The following is a 19,473-nucleotide window of genomic DNA, read 5'->3' on the forward strand; positions in this document are numbered from 1 at the left end:
CTGAAATTTTCAAAGAAGTCTTCATACACTCTCTCCTTAATTAAGTTTAGTTATGTTTGTCATCAAAGGAGAGATTGTTGAGTTTAGATTCTATTTGAAACCTTATGATGACAAACACAATTGATTATTTCCTATTATAACCTACATGATGAATAATATAGGAATCAATCAAGGATGATTAATCAAGCAAGTTAGAATCATGCAAAACATCTACATTAATGGGAATATTATTGAAGATGGTATTGAGCTATAATTGCAAAGATTATGCACTATCAACATTGCAAAAAAGCTCTCCAAATTAGATCCTAATCAAAAGGAGCAGCTACACAATGCAAATTGAATAAGAAAAGTTTTTTCCTCTTAATGGACAACTGCTACACACATTATTAAAGAACAAAGATGAAAAGTTTCACCTTTGAATGCACAAATGGCTAGTTGATGAAAAGGAGAATTATCCCAACATTAAAGAGATATCAAGCTCTATATATTGATGAATCATCAAGGAAGAAGACAATCAATTTGTGCATATTATAGATCACGCAAAATAGCTTTTTATTTCTTTGTTTTTGAATGTATTCTTACTTCTCTTTTGTCTAGATTCAAGCTTACTTTGAGAGATACAAAAAGCCAAGAAAATAGTGTATACAAAAATTATTTAACCTTTGTTTGAGTCCTTAATTAGGCTGGGTTAGCACCTAGGTGATTTACTAAGTTTGGAATACCTTAGGTATTTACAAGAGTATAAACTATTTTAATTATAGTAAAAATTATACCATTGTTGTGATAGAGACTGGACGTAGATCACATTTCACTTTATAGCCAAACTAAGATATATCGAGGCGTCACTCTTCCCCTTCTATGTTTTCTGCATTTTCTATTCTGCATAATTAGGAGACAAAATCGCAAATAATCTCCTAAAACCAGAATTATGCATAACTTGTTTATTCAAATCTAAAAGTAATTTCTAGATTCAATCTCCCGTCTCAACTCACTTGAGAATCTTTACTGACCAATACAAAAGTTTGGGTAACAAAAATTTTGACAGCTAATCAGTCACTAATATTATAATTAATGATCGATTAAGCAGTAATCAATTAATTTGATAACAAAATCCTATTTTTAAGAAAACAAAGTACACCATAAAATAAAAGAATGTTATAAATATTTAATGGTAAAGATTCTTAGTGACAAATAACAGATGTTTTATTTTATTGAAAATAATTTTAATAACCCTCTCAAAATCTTATTTTAATATTTTTTAAAATCAAAGTTAATTCGACAAAAATAACTTCTTTCTAATTTTTTTTAATGACATAACTATTTCTTTAACTTTTGAAATAAAAAATAATTTCTTTAACATATAATAACTTCCCTTACTTTCTATTAGTTTCTTTCAAATTTGTTGTTTTCATGTTTTGACATAAAAACACATAGTTTTAGTTTTTTTTCAAAAGATTGATTATGAAGATTGAACCCTTAACCCTTGCCCCTCATTACACTGCTCTCTTTACCTCATTCATTTGCCTCCTACCTTGTTGGTCACTCCCCCACCTTTCTCAGTTCTCCTAACACAACACTCTCTCTCTAATAGGGATAGTAGTGGAATAGATAGAGACGAATTTTCATTTTATTCGGTCTCGTCCCGTCCTTCCTCAACTTATATACTACTCGACATATTTTTATGTGAGTTCTAAACTAATTAATGTACCTTAATCCTTTATTTTCTGTAGGTATTGGCTCCAACCCTACTTGTCTTTATAAAAACATTTTAAAATTTACATATTTATATATAAATTAAAATAAAAATTTAATATTTATATATAAATAAAAATAAAAATATAAAATTACTTTATTTATTTTTTAAATTTATTAATTTTTATATATTTATATTATATTATATATTTTATACTATACTATTATTATATAATATATACTCCGGAGCAGGTAAGAAAGTTCACCCCAAACGACCCCCGCCCCATCCCACCCCACTCAAACATCCACCCAAAGAAAACCCGCCCGCTCCAAGTCGGGTTATTCCTGATTGGGTAGGGGGCGACTCGGATACCTCTGTGGATTTGGATACTACTGCCAAGTCTGCTCTCTAATCATGTCATCTCCTTCACCATCTCCATCGCCACATTATCTCTTTTCCCTCCTCACTCGGACCATTTCTTTCCTCACCTTTACTCTACCGCATACACCATCGTCATATTACCTTCATCTTGGATTTTTGCTTCTTTTCCGTCTCCTATAATTGCTCATCAACATCACCTTGAAAATGTAAGAAACGGACGAGAAGTGAGTTGAATCGTTCTTTAACTCTTTTTTCTTTGAAATAAGAATTTAAAAGTTTTTCAAGTATTTTTTGGACTTATGTATAGCAGATATATATTAATGTGTTCAAATAACACGTTTGCTTTTGAACTTGAATAATTAAACGAGCAATAAATGTAAGATGCAAGGCTCAACAGAAGTATGTAGATGATATGTGTTAGTTCAACCTAAAATACCTACGTTTAGTCTTTAAGTAGTTTGAGAGTTTTACTAACATAAAGAGTATACAAAATATATCCTTTGAACAAAGTCTTTTTAGAATATGGCTTTGACTCAGATTGAACCACTTTCTAAATCTAAGCACTTTCAATATTCTGTTAACCATCTCAAACAAGATTTAGATTGGATGCCCCAACAATCTAGGACTTTAGATATTTTTATCTCAAACATTTTTAAACTAAGAAGTAATTCAGAATTAATACCCCACAAATTTAAGAACCTTAAATATTCTCTCTATTATCTTATGTAAGACTTAGATTAGACCGTAGTCTAATCTAGGAATTTTAGATATTCTTTTCTTAAATCTTTTTAAGACTAAAGATTACTATTAGATCAGGTTATGATAAAGAAATTGTTGAGTTCAAAAACTTCGAATGATAACCAAGGAGATAAAGAATTCATGAACTTTGCAACTTACTTGCGAATCCTTTTTCCAAGTATTTTTGAGACTGCTCGAAGATGTTACAGATAAACATAGACTAGTCTCAGATTTATAAAAGTATAATCTGATATAAGATATGAAAAAATACCTGAATAAAATGTCAATTTGTTTTATATAGAAAATATTTTGAAGGATAGAAATATTGAAATTAAAAAGACAATTTAATAAACTATTAAAATCGTCCATATTTTTTAATACACTGACAAAAATAACTTCTATTTTTAATTTGTTAACAATAAAAATATTTTTAAAATATTTTAAAATACAATAAAAATATCTAACATCAAATATATATTCTCAAAAAAATATTTTTGAAATTAGATTTTGATGCGAATTTTGACAAATATAATTAAAAAATTAAATATTATTATCCTTAAAATTTAATAATTTTATGCTTAGCATTTTTTTTTTGCAAATTTTTTCAATAACCAAAAATATTTTTCAAAAATAAAAAATTTTAGAAAATAATTTTTTGTTTAGCTTTTTGTACGTACTTTTTAAATAATTATATAAATATTTCTATAAAATTTTGGATCAATTATATAAGTGATTTATTAAATACAAAATTTGTTTACTATCTATTAAAAAAAACTAATTTTTTTATTATTTATATCATTTTTTTATAATATTTTAAAAATATTTTTATCGTTATTAAAAATAAAATTATTTTTGTTTAACGTTTTAAAAGTTGAAGACTATTTTAATAGTTTACCTTAATAAATCTATATAAGAGCATTATTTGTCAAGGTGGTGTACATTATTGAGACGGATCATAAGTCATTGAATGCAATAGCGTGCATGGCAGCCACGATATGTAGCAGTTAAAATGATTTAACAAATTACATCAAATTATGTATGTGTTAAGAAAATACCCATTACACACTGACTTCGTCAGTGCATCATGCATGATGCCATCAACCCTCAAAACAAGATCAGAAAGTGAGGATAAAAAATAATTCATATATATATACCAAACCAACAAATCATGTAAAAGGAAATAATATTTTTATAAACTTTTAGAATGTTGTTGATGAATAATAATTTCAGTTGGTAATAATCCAAATAATAATTTGGAGATATTATTGGGATATAATTACACTATAATATTTTTGTCTTTTGTCACGTTTAAAACCGTGATAGCAAATAATAAAAAATTGTGATCATTGCTCAATAATGATCATGATTTTTTTGGAATAAGTCGTAGTTGATAAATTATGAATAAAATTCGGATGATCATCATATAATTCAATAGTCATATATTTTAGAGGTATTACCTGATGTACTAGCTTAGTAATTAGTTAATTGATTTATTAGTTGTAGCAATAAGTTAGTTAGACAAGTAGCTTATAACAAAATTTTTAGTTAGTTCCTAATTATTTTAATTTAGTTGGTTAGATGAACAATACATATATCTGATTGTTGTAACAGTGTAAAGTGTGGTTCATCATTTAGTACATTGAGAAAACAAAAACTCTCATTTTTTCTCTCTGTTTTCATTATTGTTCGGTTCTCACACTCCCCTTGCGCACCTTCAACATGGTGCGGTGAGCGTGGAACCCAAAGGGGTGATAATAGAAGGAACAGCAATTAAGGAAAGAGAAGCTCAGAATTCAAATTGAAGCACACATCAAGTGCACGATCTGAAACCTAGTGATGGATCCAACTCAAAATTCAGAGCAATTCCGAATGAACCAAGGCAATTCCTTCCAAGGCCTCGATCCTCAAGGTATCGCGGCGTTCTTGAACCAGATCTCATCGATTCAGGCTCACCTCAACAGGAATGGCAGCAACCCTGGCCAAGATTCATCGAGCCACTTCTACCTTCATCCTTCTGAAAATACTGGTATTCCCCTCATCCCTACCATTCTTGATGGCAAGAATTACAGTAGTTGGAGCAATGCAATGTTGTTAGTCCTAAAATCGAAAAACAAGCTGAAATTTGTTGATGGAAGTTTAAAGAAGCCTGATAAGAATGATCCATTGTTTGAACTGTGGGATAGATGTAATACATATGTCTTAGCCTGGATTAAAATCTCGTTGAACCCTGAAATCACCCGAAGCGTGATGTGGAACAAGGTTGCATATGAGCTATGGGAGGACTTGAAACACAGGTACCATGAGGGTGATAGATTTCGAATTGCAGAACTGCAGGAGGAGCTATACGGAACAAGACAAGGAGAAATGAGCGTGAACAATACTTCACAAAACTGAAGTCACTGTGGGAAGAATTTGATGATTTCAGGCCAATTCCACCCTGCAATTGTGAATCTGTGTGTACTTGTGGATTAGGAGAAATGCGAAATTATAGAATGGAAGATCATGTAACTAGATTTCTAAGAGGACTTAATGAACAGTTTGCAAATGTTAGAGCTCAGGTCATGCTGATGGAGCCACGGCCAGATTTAAAGGCTGTGTTTTCCATGATGACTAGACAAGAAAGGCAAAACTAAATCATAGATGATACCATAGACCCCAAGATCTTATTACACTCTACCAATTTCTTCAACACTGCTGAGACCTCACAAGGCAGGGGGAAAGGAAAAGGTAGAGGAGGTAGATTCCAAGGCTCTGGGATAGGACAAACGGGAAGAGGCAGAATACTGTGTTCATACTGTGGTAAAGAAGGCCACACAGTGGATGTATGTTACAAGAAACATGGTTTTTCCCCTCATCTTAGACAGAGAAATCTGAACTCGAACGGAAGTTTGGGAGCAATGAATTTCAGTGCTGAAATAAATGGCGATGGCATTGACGATTCTGGCTATGTGGAAGAAAATGGAACTTCCAATGTTGACTTTACTCCAGAGCAGAAATCAGCCCTACTAGCTTTACTCAACAGGGAAGAGGCAAAGCAGATCCACAGTGCTAACCAAATTACAACCCTGGAACAAGTACCTCATCAAGGTAACTTGGTGTGTATATCATGCATTTTAAGTCAAGTGTGTTGGCTTTAAACATTTCTGCATCAAAACATGGTTCTTGGATAATAGATACAGGAGCTACTGTTCACGTATCCTATTTCCTAGAAGATTTTCAAACTCATTTCAAGATACCTCCTATAATCATTCGGTTGCCTAATAGTGCACAAACCATTAGCAATATAGCTGGAACTATCAAATTTTCAAACAAATTGTACCTCACAAATGCATTATACGTCTCATCTTTCAATTTCAAATTAATATCAGTATCAAAAGCCACAAAACATTTGCATTGTAAAATAAGTTTCACTAATGACGATTGTGAGATACAGGATTTACTCTCGAAGAAGACAATTGGAGCAGCTAGAGTGTGTGGTGGCCTTTATACCTTGAACTGTGATGCTGCGCGATCAGAAATTACACAGATATCAAATAAAACTCATGTAGACATGCCAATACTGAATATTTCAAACACAAAGCTATGACATTTTAGGTTAGGCCATGCACCATTTCATAGAATGAAAGAAATGAAGAAAATTTTCAGATTCATTCATTCTGACACTGATGTACAGCCTTGTGACTCATGTCACCTAGCAAGGCAAAAGAGATTATCATTCAATAATAGTAGCACAGTTTCATTAACTTCTTTTGATTTAATTCATGTGGATGTTTGGGGGCCGTTGGCCATTCCCTCTACGGGAGGACATAGATATTTCTTAATCATAGTGGACGATAAAACAAGGTTCACTTGGGTATTTTTCATGAAAAACAAAACTGAAGTTGCTGATCTCATTAAATTCTTTGTAAATTTTGTTAAAACACAGTATGACAGCAAAATTAGATGTATAAGGTCCAATAATAGAATTGAATTTTTGATGCACTCTTTCTTCAATGAAACAGGTATATTACACCAAAGATCATGTGTTGAAACTCCTTAACAAAATGGTATTGTTGAACAGAAACATCAACACATTCTTGAAATAACTAGAGCAATTTTCTTTCACTCAAATGTCCCCAAGTGTTTTTGGCAATATGCAGTTTCATATTCAGTTCACATCATGAATAGATTACCATCAAATTTTTTGAACAATTTATCACCTTATCAAGATTTGCATAACTCTTTACTTGACATATCTCATTTAAGGGTTTTTGGGTGTTTGGCATATGCCAGTACACTCCAAGCAAATCGAAAGAAACTGGATCCAAGAGCCAGAAAGTGTGCATTTTTAGGTTTCAGGGAGGGTACCAAGGGATATCTCTTAATTGATCTAAAGACTAGAGAGATCCACTACAACAAACAAGGCTTTTCGCAACGGTCAAAAACCGTTGCCGTATATTGAAAAACCGTTCCCTAAACTTTAGGCAACGCTTTGGCAACGGTTTTTGACCTGTGGTATATGCGGCTGTTGCCAATGCTCAAAGGCAACGGTTTTTTACCTAAGGCAATGGTAACCAAAAAACCGTTGCCAAAGTTACTGGTATAGGCAACGGTTTTGAAAACAAATTTTAAACAACGGTTTCAAACCGTTACTCGAGAAACAACGGTTTTAAACCGTTCTTTTTCATGGTACAACAGTTTAAAACCGTACCTGGATAGGCAACGGTTTTAAACTGTAGTAGTTTTGTTATCCACAACAGCAACGATTTTAAAGCATTACCGTTGGTGTCGTTTTTTGGTAACGGTTTTTGTACCGTTGCCAATTTATAATTGTCTAAGACAACGGTTTAAAAGTGTTACCATTGATTTTTTTGGCAACGGTTTTAAAACCCTTGCCATTTTATAGTCATCTAAGACAACGGTTTTAAAGCATTACCGTTGGTGTCAATTTTTGGCAACGGTTTTAACACCGTTGTCCTTTGTAACTTTTGACAACAATTTTTCGTAATATATAATTCTTTATTTACAATAGTAGTTTTCTCGTGAATGAAATTAATTTCATTTTTTTAAATTATTTAGAGTCAATAAATAATCTAAACTATTTGAATAAAGTCACTAAAGAAAAATAATTGAATATTTTTCATCAAATTTGACTTACAAAAATTGTTGTAAGATCCACAATCACATTCAAAATACCACAATACTATCATGACAACCTCGAACTATATCATCTAATGTAGCAAAAAATATAACAAAGAAGAGTTGAAATAGCTAACAATAATAATATTCTCACTTGAACAGATTCCCAAATGGCTTCTTTATCTTTAATCCCCTTCCAATTTGTGTAAATTAATGGACAAAATCTAAATTCCTTGCCACTGTACCCAAAAATTTGCTCAAGTTGTTTACAGCTTCATTAGTAGGACCAATTGCCTCTCCTTCAATATCTAGAGTAATTTCTTCTCTATCTTCCAACTGTCTTGCATGAATCTTCAAGCATTGTGTAGGTCCTCGTGTTTTCTTCACTGTTGTCTCTATACAAAGATACTAATTATATTCCATCCCTCTTATTGATTTATAAGATATTTAATTGAAAAAAAACTAAAGCAACAAATTATCGAATTCAATTCACAAATTGAAATTCAATTAACACAAATTTTTAGAAATTTCAGCAACATTATGGCAGTAAATAGGACGTTTCTGAATTTAAACAAACAGCAAAATCAACCCATATAAACTCACTAAAATCAAATCAGCACTAATAAAACAGCTCAGAATAAGGCCATCAGCATCATTGCTCAATCAAAACAAGGCATGAAATCAGCCATTAACAAGGATAAAGCAGCACTAAACAACAAAATCAACCCATATGAACTCGCTAAAATCAAATCAGCACTAATAAAACAGTTCAGAATAAGGCCATCATCATCATTGCTCAATCAAAACAAGGCATGAAATCAGCCATTAACAAGGATAAAGCAGCACTAAACAGCAACATCAACCCATATGAACTCACTAAAATCAAATCAGCACTAATAAAACAGCTCAGAATAAGGCCATCAGCATCATTGCTCAATCAAAACAAGGCATGAAATCAGCCATTAACAAGGATAAAGCAGCACTAAACAGCAAAATCAACCCATATGAACTCACTAAAACCAAATCAGCACTAATAAAACAGCTCTAAATAAGGCCATCATCATCATTGCTCAATCAAAACAAGGCATGAAATCAGCCATTAACAAGGATAAAGCAGCACTAAACAGCAAAATCAACCCATATGAACTCACTAAAACCAAATCAGCACTAATAAAATAGCTCAGAATAAGGCCATCACCATCATTGCTCAATCAAAACAAGGCATGAAATCAGCCATTAACAAGGATAAAGCAGCACTAAACAGCAAAATCAACCCATATGAACTCTCTAAAATCAAATCAGCACTAATAAAATAGCTCAGAATAAGGCCATCATCATCATTGCTCAATCAAAACAAGGCATGAAATCAACCATTAACAAGGATAAAGCAGCACTAAACAGCAAAATCAACCCATATGAACTCGCTAAAATCAAATCAGCACTAATAAAACAGCTCAGAATAAGGCCATCATCATCATTGCTCAAATAAAACAAGGCATGAAATCAGCTATTAACAAGGATAAAGCAGCACTAAACAGCAAAATCAACCCACATGAACTCACTAAAATCAAATCAGCACTAATAAAACAGCTCAGAATAAGGCCATCATCATCATTGCTCAATCAAAACAAGGCATGAAATCAGCCATTAACAAGGATAAAGCAGCACTAAACAGCAAAATCAACCTATATGAACTCTCTAAAATCAAATCAGCACTAATAAAACAGCTCAGAATAAGGCCATCATTTGACAACATCAAAGTAAATAGTAGAAATTAAGAATAATATCAGGAGTCTTTAACTCAACTGTAAACGTAAAAGTAACAACAATTGATGGACAAATTGCCAAGAGACAAGAAATCTATAACCTATTTTAACTCAACCCCAAAGCTAGCTCAAAGGCAAAGAATGTCTCACATTTATAAACCACCTAGAAACCTCATCTTTGAATGATGTTGGATTTGTAATGCTGGCAATGTTCATTACCTCACAAAAGTCACCAGAAATCTGCTTAGATTTTGCTTGTAAAGTCGTATGGTACTCACGCAACAAGCACTGGTCAAGAGTTTAAAATCTACCCTCTCGTATCTGCATCAGTTAGACGGTTTACATTATAGTAAGCAGCTTTTCGTATGGAAGGAAGAAAGCATAGTAATCAAGAACTCAAATGAGTTTTGACAAGAAAATGTTAGACGGTTTACATTATAGTAAGTAGCTTCTCGTATGGAAGGAAGAAAGCATAGTAATCAAGAACTCAAATGAGTTTTGACAAGAAAAAGAAACTCACTGATCTCAGGGAAACCTTCAAGCTCAATGGCGAAGCTTCTTTAAGTCTATTTAGGGTAGAAATGCACCATGCATCATTTGTTTCACTTGCCACTCTTTCTTAATGGAAATTTAAGTAATTAGATGGAAAAAGAAATCATGAACTGTTACCAGAAAGTTAAGCCACTCACAATAGATAGATGTTAATCAAGACTAGCTGGTACAAATAGAGTTAACAAGATAAGAGACTACAACTAAAAGCAACACTAAAGACATTTTAGCAGCAGAATAAATGAAATTCTAAGATAAAGTTGTGCTAGAGGTACATAAATTTAATGGAAGATGTAAAGCTCACCAAAGAATCAACAATCTGTTCCATTGTGTCATGGCAAAAGCATTTATCTACAATTTCAATCCTGAAGAAAATGAAAAGTAGAAAAAAGGGCTATCTTAAACTGTGAATCAGAATATAAGAAACAAAGTTAGTAAAGAGAGCATCTAAACAGCTATAGGAATTTTTCATTTTCAGAGAACCAGTTTCCCAATCAAAATCAGAACAACATTAGACATGTATCTTCTCAACACACTCTTACAGACTACAGCATACACATATCAACATGTTCTACCTTACTATCGTAAAATCAACAAGAGGCACAACCAGTCACACATTTAATCTACAACCAAAATCCATTACATATAAAGCATTCAACTATTCATAATAATCTAGTAAACTTTTCAGGCATTCAAAGTTTAAAATATTTAATTTAATAAAATATTCCCTACCTCGATGTCACAACTCACGAAAATCACTAAACACAGTAGCTCCATCAGTGGTTCCAATACCAGCTCCTATGGCAGCAGCAGTAGTGATTCTGGGCAGCTTCAATGTTGGTTCCCGGCGGCTGAGGACTCCGGCAACTTGCAGAACCTAGAGGCGAGGCAGAACAGAGCCGTTTTCCTCAAATCCCAAGTAGCAGCTTCCCTGTTTCCTTTTCCATTCATGTTCCTCTCCATGGCCATGATGAAACAACAAATTGAACGGCGGCGTAGCCAGGATGCAACGGCGGTGGCTCCCTTTCCCTGGCCCCTGGCTCATGCGTAGTTCTTTCTCTCCGCAACATGAAAGTGACGGAAATGGAAGCTTCTGTGACAGAAACGAACGCGACGGCGACGGCAGCGGCTCAGCGACCCCTCGACGGCTCCTTCTCCTTTCTCGCACGATGATGGCGACCGCTCAACGGAGGCGACGACGCAGTGGCGTTGCGGGGTTAGCGCGGCTTCTCTTCTCGCCGGCGCCGTCCTCTTCTCCTTCCTCCTCTCTTGTCCGTGTGTGTGTATGTGTTACGCTTATGAGTGGGGGTTGTGTGCTCAGTGGGGGGGTGTTTAGGGTTTTAGAATTTGGAAATTAGAATTTTTTATTTAATTTGGGAATTTAGTTAGGAATGAGAGATTTTATAAAAGGATATAGATAAAATAGATATATTGATAAAAATGGGTGGATAAAATAATAATTTTAAAATCTAATACACTATATTAAAATTATTTAAAAATATTATTTATCAATCTATTGCTGAATTTAAATAATTATTTCTAACAAAAAATATATATTTATTATAACAAAATAATTATTTATAATAAAAATATATAATATTTATTATAAATTTATTTTAATTTTATTTTTTTTAAATAATATTTGTTATATAATAATCAATAATAGATATATAATATTTATTTTAAAATTATTTTAATTTTATTTCTTTATATTAATATTTATTATATATTTATAATAAAAATATATAATATTATAATAAATTTATTTTAATTTTATTTTTTTAAAATAATATTTGTTATTTATTTATAACAATAGTTTTTGAGTATTTTATAAATTCAGTATTTATAGAAAAAATAGTTTCAATTTATATAATTATCTAAAATTATTTTTATTAGTATTGTTTAATTTGTACAATTATTTAAATAATATTAAAAAATAGTTGTTTCATAAATAATTGTTGTAAGGGTTGTAAAACCGTTCTTTAAAATAGTCAAAGAGAACGGTTTTATTTTGTTACTATAGCATAATGAAAAAATGAACTTCAACAACAACACTGTAAAAACCGTTGTCTAAGACCATCTAATGGAACGGTTTTAAAGTGTAGCATTTCGGCAACGGTTTTAATGCGTTTCTTTTGTACAATTCTTTAAACAACAATAAAAAACCGTTGTTTAAAGCCAAATCATGATAACGGTTATAAAACCGTTCTTTAAAATAGTCAAAGAGAACGGTTTTATTTTGTTGCTAGAAATTGATGAAAAACTGAATTCAACAGTAACACTTTAAAAAACCGTTGTCTAAACCTATCTAAGAGAACGGTTTTAAGGCGTTGCGAAATTTGGCGTTGCTAAAGGCCATATTTGTTGTAGTGATCTTTACTTCAAGAGATGTTTCCTTCTATGAAGATCATTTTCCATACTTAAGCACACACCCTAACCAAAGCACACATACTGCATCTTCTATTCAATTCAAAACTAACCCCTTTGACATCATTCTTCAACCTCACACAGCACACACTAATCATCAAGCATCACATGCATCCAACTCACACACTGAAACTTCCAACAATAATAATGATGCCCCACAAAATTTCAATTAAGCACATACACTACCAATTCAATCTCCATCACCTAATCAAACAAATATGTCACAAAATCACACACTTGCACCTCAACATGCATCACCACTGTCCCTGTTAAGAAAATAAACAAGAATTCGCAGAGCACCATTACATTTGCAAGACTATCATTGTCTAAATACTACCACTCCTCGGCTTCCACTTCGAAAATCTGAAAGGTACCTTTTATCCAATTATTTGTCATATGAAAAATTTTCTGCATCACATACTACATATTTTCTAGCCATATCTTCTAACATTGAACCCAAGCACTACAGTGAAGCAATTGCTCAATCTTGTTGGGTTGATGCTATTAAGAATGAACTCCAAGCTCTTGAGAAAAGTCAAACTTGGAAGCTCACTTCACTTCCACCCGGCAAGAAGGCAATTGGCAACAAGTGGGTTTTCAAAGTGTAATACAACTCTGATGGCAGCATTGAACGCTACAAGGCACGATTAGTGGCAAAGGGATTCACCCAAGTCCCTGGGATTAATTATCGGGACACATTTAGCCCTGTGATGAAGTTGTGTAGCTTGAGAGTTGTCTTGGCTGTGGCTGCAGCAAAGGGATGATTCCTCAAGCAAATTGATGTCAATACCGCATTCTTGCATGGCGATTTGGATGAGGAGGTGTACATGAAACCACCTCAAGGGTTGGACGTCAAAGCTGGCCAAGTGTGCAAGCTTAAAAAGTTGCTTTATGGTCTAAAACAAGCAAGTCGACAGTGGAATACAAAGCTCAAATCTGTTCTGGTTGAGTTGGGTTTTGTTCAGTCAAAGGCTGATTATAGTTTGTTTACTAAGCAAACTGAATTTGGATTCACCACATTGTTGGTTTACGTTGACGATTTGATATTGGCTGGAAATGATTTGGGAGCAATTAATGCTGTCAAAATAGTCTTGGATGATAGGTTCAAAATCGAGGACATTGGAGATTTGAAATTCTTTATTGGGATGGAGGTTGCGCGATCAAAAGAGGGCATTCTTCTTAATCAAAGAAAGTATGCTATGGACATCTTGAAGGATGGTGGTTTTGAGAACTGCAAGCCTGCTTCTACCCCTATGGACTACAGTACCAAACTCAGCAAAACTGAAGGCGTTCCCCTCTCAGATTCTATAGAATATCGAAGGTTAGTTGGCAAATTGCTCTATTTGACCAACACCTGACCTGACATTAGCTCTGCTATTGGAAAGTTGAGTTAATACCTTGACCACCCCACTACTTTTCACCTCAGTGCTGTCCATCAAATCCTCAGATACATCAAAGCTTCACCTGCCACTAGCATAGTGTTCTCAGCCACCTCTGATCTCTGTGTCACTAGATTTCTGATTCCGATTGGGCGGCATGTCATGATTCAAGAAGATCTGTGACAGCCTACTGCTTCTACATCGGCACTGTCCTGGTTTCATGGAAGAGCAAAAAGCAAGTGACAGTTGCTTGCAGTTTAGCCGAAGCTAAATATCGAGCGCTTGCCGCTGCTACTAAGGAGGCTATTTGGCTCAGTTTTTGAATGACTTGAGAATGCCTCTCACCAAGCCCATTAACACCTACTGTGACAGCCAATTTGCAATTCACATCGCCTCCAACCTGGTGTTCCACAAGCGCACGAAGTACATAGAAGCCGATTGCCACATTGTACGCGACAAGTTCCAAGAAGGTCTTATTTATTTTCTTTCCATCTCTACCATTGAACAGGTTGCGGACATCCTGACCAAACCGCTGCCTCCGGCCATGTTCTCCACACTCTTTGGCAAGTTAGGACTGGTCAACTTACACACTCCTAACTTGAAAGAGGGTGTTACTTGATGTACTAGCTTAGCAATTAGTTAATTGATTCATTAGTTGTAGCAACAAGTTAGTTAGACAAGTAGCCTATAACAGAATTTTTAGTTAGCTCCTAATTATTCTAATTCAGTTGGTTAGATGCACAATATATATATATATATATATATATATATATATATATATATATATATATATATATATATATATATAATTGTTGTAACAGTATAAAATGTGGTTCATCATTCAGTACACTGAAAAAAAAAACTTTCATTTCTTCTCTCTGTTTTCACTATTGTTCTGTTCTCACACTTTCTTTGCGCACCTTCAACAAGAGAAAAGTATTAGAAAATTTTATTTTTTAAGTCTATTTTGTGATATATAATAACTAATAATAACAAATGTAACGTGTTGTAAGGTGGATATTTGAGGTAAAGATAAGAAAATGAGCTTGCAAAAGGTACTCTGAATGGCTAGGAATTACACTTTCGTCTCCTTTTTGGATGGTAATGAAGATACCTATAAAAAATTTCGATATTTTAAAATAGCAAGAATTTTATTTGAGTATAGGTAAATTAAAATATCGAGTGATATTTACCTAAGACATTTTGGTATCTATAAAAAAGGTAGAGTAGAAGGACCTGTTCAAACTATTGGTGTAAAGCTTAAATTTTTAAAAATTAAATAATGAGTTATTTCTGATTTATTATATTTATATATAATTTTATTTTTTTAAAAAATATTTATAAAAATTAATTAAATTAAAGTTACAAAATTTTGAATTTAAAATTGAGTAGGATTCATAATTTTCATAATAATTGGATATTTTTTATTTAAAAATTAAAAATTTTAGTAATTAAAAAATAATTAAAATTTATTAATTTAATTTAAATAATTAATATTTAGAGTTTAATACTTTAAGTTTATGAACTAAGAGAAAATTAATTAGATTATTTCTAATTTTAATTTAAAGTACTTATTTGAAACTAATTAATAAGTTGATAAATAAAGTATTCTTAATTAAAATAATTATATTGGAATACGATTATTACTCTACTTTCTAATTTTATCAAAATTCCTGCTTGAAATATCTTTAGTATTGTCTATTTAATCGCATAAATTGTGAAAAAATTATTTTTGATGCTTTTACTATTAGACAAATTCTTATTAAACCTCAATTTTCTCAACAAAAGATATGACCAATTTTTATGTCCATACTTTTTTAATTTTTAGATACACTTTTAAAGCATGACAAAAGACATTTTTTTTTTATAGTGACTTACAAATGTGAAGTTATACGTATATATTTTTTATTATACCCTGTTTCATTTTTTTAAAGTTCTTTTTTGGTTGGTAAAAGTTTTAACTCTTAAGATGTGTATTTGGAACATAAAAGTATATGCATTTTTTCATGTTAAACATTATGCGTATTTTGAACATATAAGTATGAGTTATTTTGTGCGTTTAAAAGTTTGTGTATTTTAAGCGCATAATTATTTTTATTTTGGTGAATTCTAGCTAGTATTTTGTATTTATGGTGGCTATAATAGTTATGAAGTGTTCTTAAAATTAAAATTATATTTTTTTATATTTTGGTAACATCTTTTTTAATAACACTTTTTAGAAAGCGTGATCAAATAATAAAAAATTATTATTTTAATTTTACTAATATTTTTAAAAATATTATAATATAAACACACTAGAATAATTTTTTTATTTTTAGAAATTAAAAAGTTTGCGTATTTTTTTAGGAGACAACAGACAAGTATATCGGTGTATTTGTTTTAAAATGTGTGTACCAGAGAGAGTACTCGCACTTTCATTATGGTTTGAGTGAGAGGGATGCAAAGAGAATGCTGTACGTAGTTACTTTTCCCGTATTTATTAGTGCGTCGCATATCTATTTATTTTTTTTCCTCATTAAAAAAAATATATGTGTATTGAAAAAGCCAAGTATGGCAAACTTATAATTTTTAATTAGTCGATACATATTAGTTAATTTTTATTTTTTAAATTCTAAATTTTCTTTTAAGAATTTAAAATTTAAAATTTATGATTAAATTCTAAAATTTAAGATAAATAAAATAATTTTAAAAAATAATTAATATTAACTGGAAAAAATGGACTCCTTAACGTTATCTTTTTTTATTAGATGAAGAGCACTTCCCTCAACTTTAAGAATATGGTGATGATAGTGTTTCTAACTCTCTTTGCATAGTATTATTTAGTTATGAGTTTTGATTGAATTAAATTCATCATATATTAAGATTAGAATTATATTATATGACTAATAAAATTTAAGTTAAATTATTCTGTTAATTTTTATATTTTTTAAAATTTATAATTAAATTTATACTGTTTAAAAATTTTTAATTAAGTCATTGTATCAAATTTAAATTTATAATTAGTCATTTTTAATAATAAACATTATAAAAATATTTTCATTTATTTCACATTATTAGTAAATATGTGTCTCTTAACATATCTGTTAAATTAAACGTTTTTGAAATGATAAAAAGGTGATTATAAATTTAAAATTGGTATAGAGACTCAATTAAAAATTTTTAAAAAATAGAGATTCATTTACAAATTTAATAAAATTAAAAGAACTAACATAATAATTTAATTTAAATTTTTTTTTACCAACATTCTAAATTCTAAATATTAAATTATAAATCTTAAATTTTAAATTGTAAATCCTAAAATAGGCAATTTGTATTATATTCAAAATATTTTTGAATGATAGAAATGTTGAAATTAAAAAGACAATTTAATAAAACTATATAAGAACATTATTTTTCAAGGTGATGACCGTACTATACATTATTGAAATGGATCATAACTCATTCAATGCAATGGCGTGCATGTGGCAGCCACGACGTAGCGGTTAAAATGATTGAACAAATTAAATCAAATTATGGGTTAATCAAATACCAAACACACTGACTGAGTCAGCATCATGATGCCATCAAGTATCAACACACAAAACAAGATCAGCAGGTGATGATGAAAAAAATTGATATATATACCAAACCCATAAATAATGTAAAAGAAAAATGATATTTTTATAAATTTTTAGAATGTCCATGAATAATAATTTCAAGTGGCAATTCAGGTAATAGTTTGGACATATTGGGAATTTGGGATATAATCACACTACAACATTTTTTGGTCTTTTATCACGTTCGAAAATTGTGATACCAAGTAATAAAAGCTTTTAAAGACCATATTGAAAAATTTACCCTAATAAAATGATTAGAGACTAAAATTACGTAGATGTTTCTGATTTAAGTTTTGTTATACGTCTGTCCTAATTATATTTATGTAAATTGACTAAGAAATATTTTATTTATGCACAAAAGTTCGCATTCATATAAATTTTGAAATAAGTTAATTTGATTTAATAGTATAGGAGAGAGTGTCTTATTTTTTAAAATCCAAATTTCTTCTCATATTAAATCGAATCAATCCAATTCAATTTATATTAGAAAAAAATATATGATAAATTGAATTAAGTTAATTTGATTTACTGCTTAACATATTACAAAATATGATAATTTGATTTAGCAGGTGATAGATACTATAAATACAACTAAAACGTTTGCTTCTGTCCAGAGTGGCACTCACAACAGTTAGTGATAATAATTTTTTAATTTTTGTACACTACAAAGAGACAATTAAAAAAAAATGAAAGGAAATAAAACGTACTGATAAGGATCCAATAAGTATTTTTTTTATCAAACAATCCACTAGTTTTGCTGAGCCGCAAAGTACTATAATACAAAAACTAAGAGTCCATGGCATCATTAATCGTATGGAGAAATTATTTTATAAGATTTTCATTTCTATTCTACGAGATTTTATGAAGTACGACTCTTTTGTAATAGAGAGTGATAAAGATTTGTAAGTTTTGTTTCACTGTCATCCTTAGTTTTTCGATGTGAGAACCCATGAACCGTTTGGAGATATGGTTACTAGTTCAGGAGAATCGAATCGAAATCCTCAATTTGTAATATTACTAGGAGCTTCTAATTCAATGCTTGTAGTTGTCTCTATATTTGTGGCTGCAATTGCATGGAAGCAATGTTGATAGTATTTTCGTTCTTTGTCGTTGATTTAAAATGTGTTAATGATGACGAAATTGGTGATAATTGTTCTTTTGGTAAGTTTGCGATTGCGATGACTACTAGCGGAGGTTGGAGAACCAGATCTCATAGAAGATGCACTATAGAATGATAAGGATGTGAATCCCGTCATAATAGCTGAGGATAGCGATGAAAATTTAAGGAGTATTCTAGTTGGTCAAGGTGGCCCCTCTAGTTTTGGAACGCAATAACATCCGCCACACTTTTCGACTTTAAACTTCAAGGCCATGGCATAATAGGAATTTCTAAACATAGAATCCGAATTTAAAGACAGAAATTCGTATAATACATTAGCTCCAATTGAGTTTCAAGTTGGATATATAGAAGTTTTAGAGTAAAGAAGAAGTCGTGTTTATTAGTATCAAAACTTATGGCATCCGTCGTGGAGTTGAACATAAACTCAAAAAAATAATATTTTATGATTAATAAAAATATTTTTATTTTTTTATAGATGTTTAATTAATAAAATTGAATGTTTATTTTAATAATTTTATATAATTAAAAAATTATTAATTTAAAAAAATAAATATAAAATAAAAAAAATAAATATAAAAAATACAATATATGATTATGTACATAAAAATAAGTAAATTGGCTTAGTGGTAATCAAATTACTTCTCATCACAATAACAAATTGGTAATTAATTCTAAAAAAAAAAAAAAAAAAAAAAAAAAAAACTTA

General features: G+C 31.0%; 1 protein-coding gene and 1 long non-coding RNA gene across 2 annotated transcripts; one reads left to right on the forward strand and one right to left on the reverse strand.

Annotated features, from left to right (window-relative positions):
* Nucleotides 1–4,648: 4,648 nt before the first annotated feature.
* On the forward strand, nt 4,649–5,206 carry LOC112770370 (uncharacterized). The gene has a single exon (XM_025814737.1). The coding sequence runs from the start codon at nt 4,649–4,651 to the stop codon at nt 5,204–5,206; it is 558 nt and encodes a 185-aa protein (XP_025670522.1).
* Nucleotides 5,207–8,356: 3,150 nt separating this feature from the next.
* On the reverse strand, nt 8,357–11,566 carry LOC112773108 (uncharacterized). Its single transcript, XR_003187798.3, has 4 exons — nt 10,978–11,566; nt 10,550–10,610; nt 10,217–10,310; nt 8,357–10,017 (listed from the first exon to the last, which is right to left on the reverse strand). It is a non-coding gene; the product is annotated as an uncharacterized lncRNA (long non-coding RNA).
* Between the last annotated feature and the right edge of the window lie 7,907 nt (nt 11,567–19,473).

The sequence above is a fragment of the Arachis hypogaea genome, chromosome 18 (genome assembly GCF_003086295.3).
Source record: "Arachis hypogaea cultivar Tifrunner chromosome 18, arahy.Tifrunner.gnm2.J5K5, whole genome shotgun sequence".
Classification (NCBI taxonomy): Eukaryota; Viridiplantae; Streptophyta; class Magnoliopsida; order Fabales; family Fabaceae; genus Arachis; species Arachis hypogaea.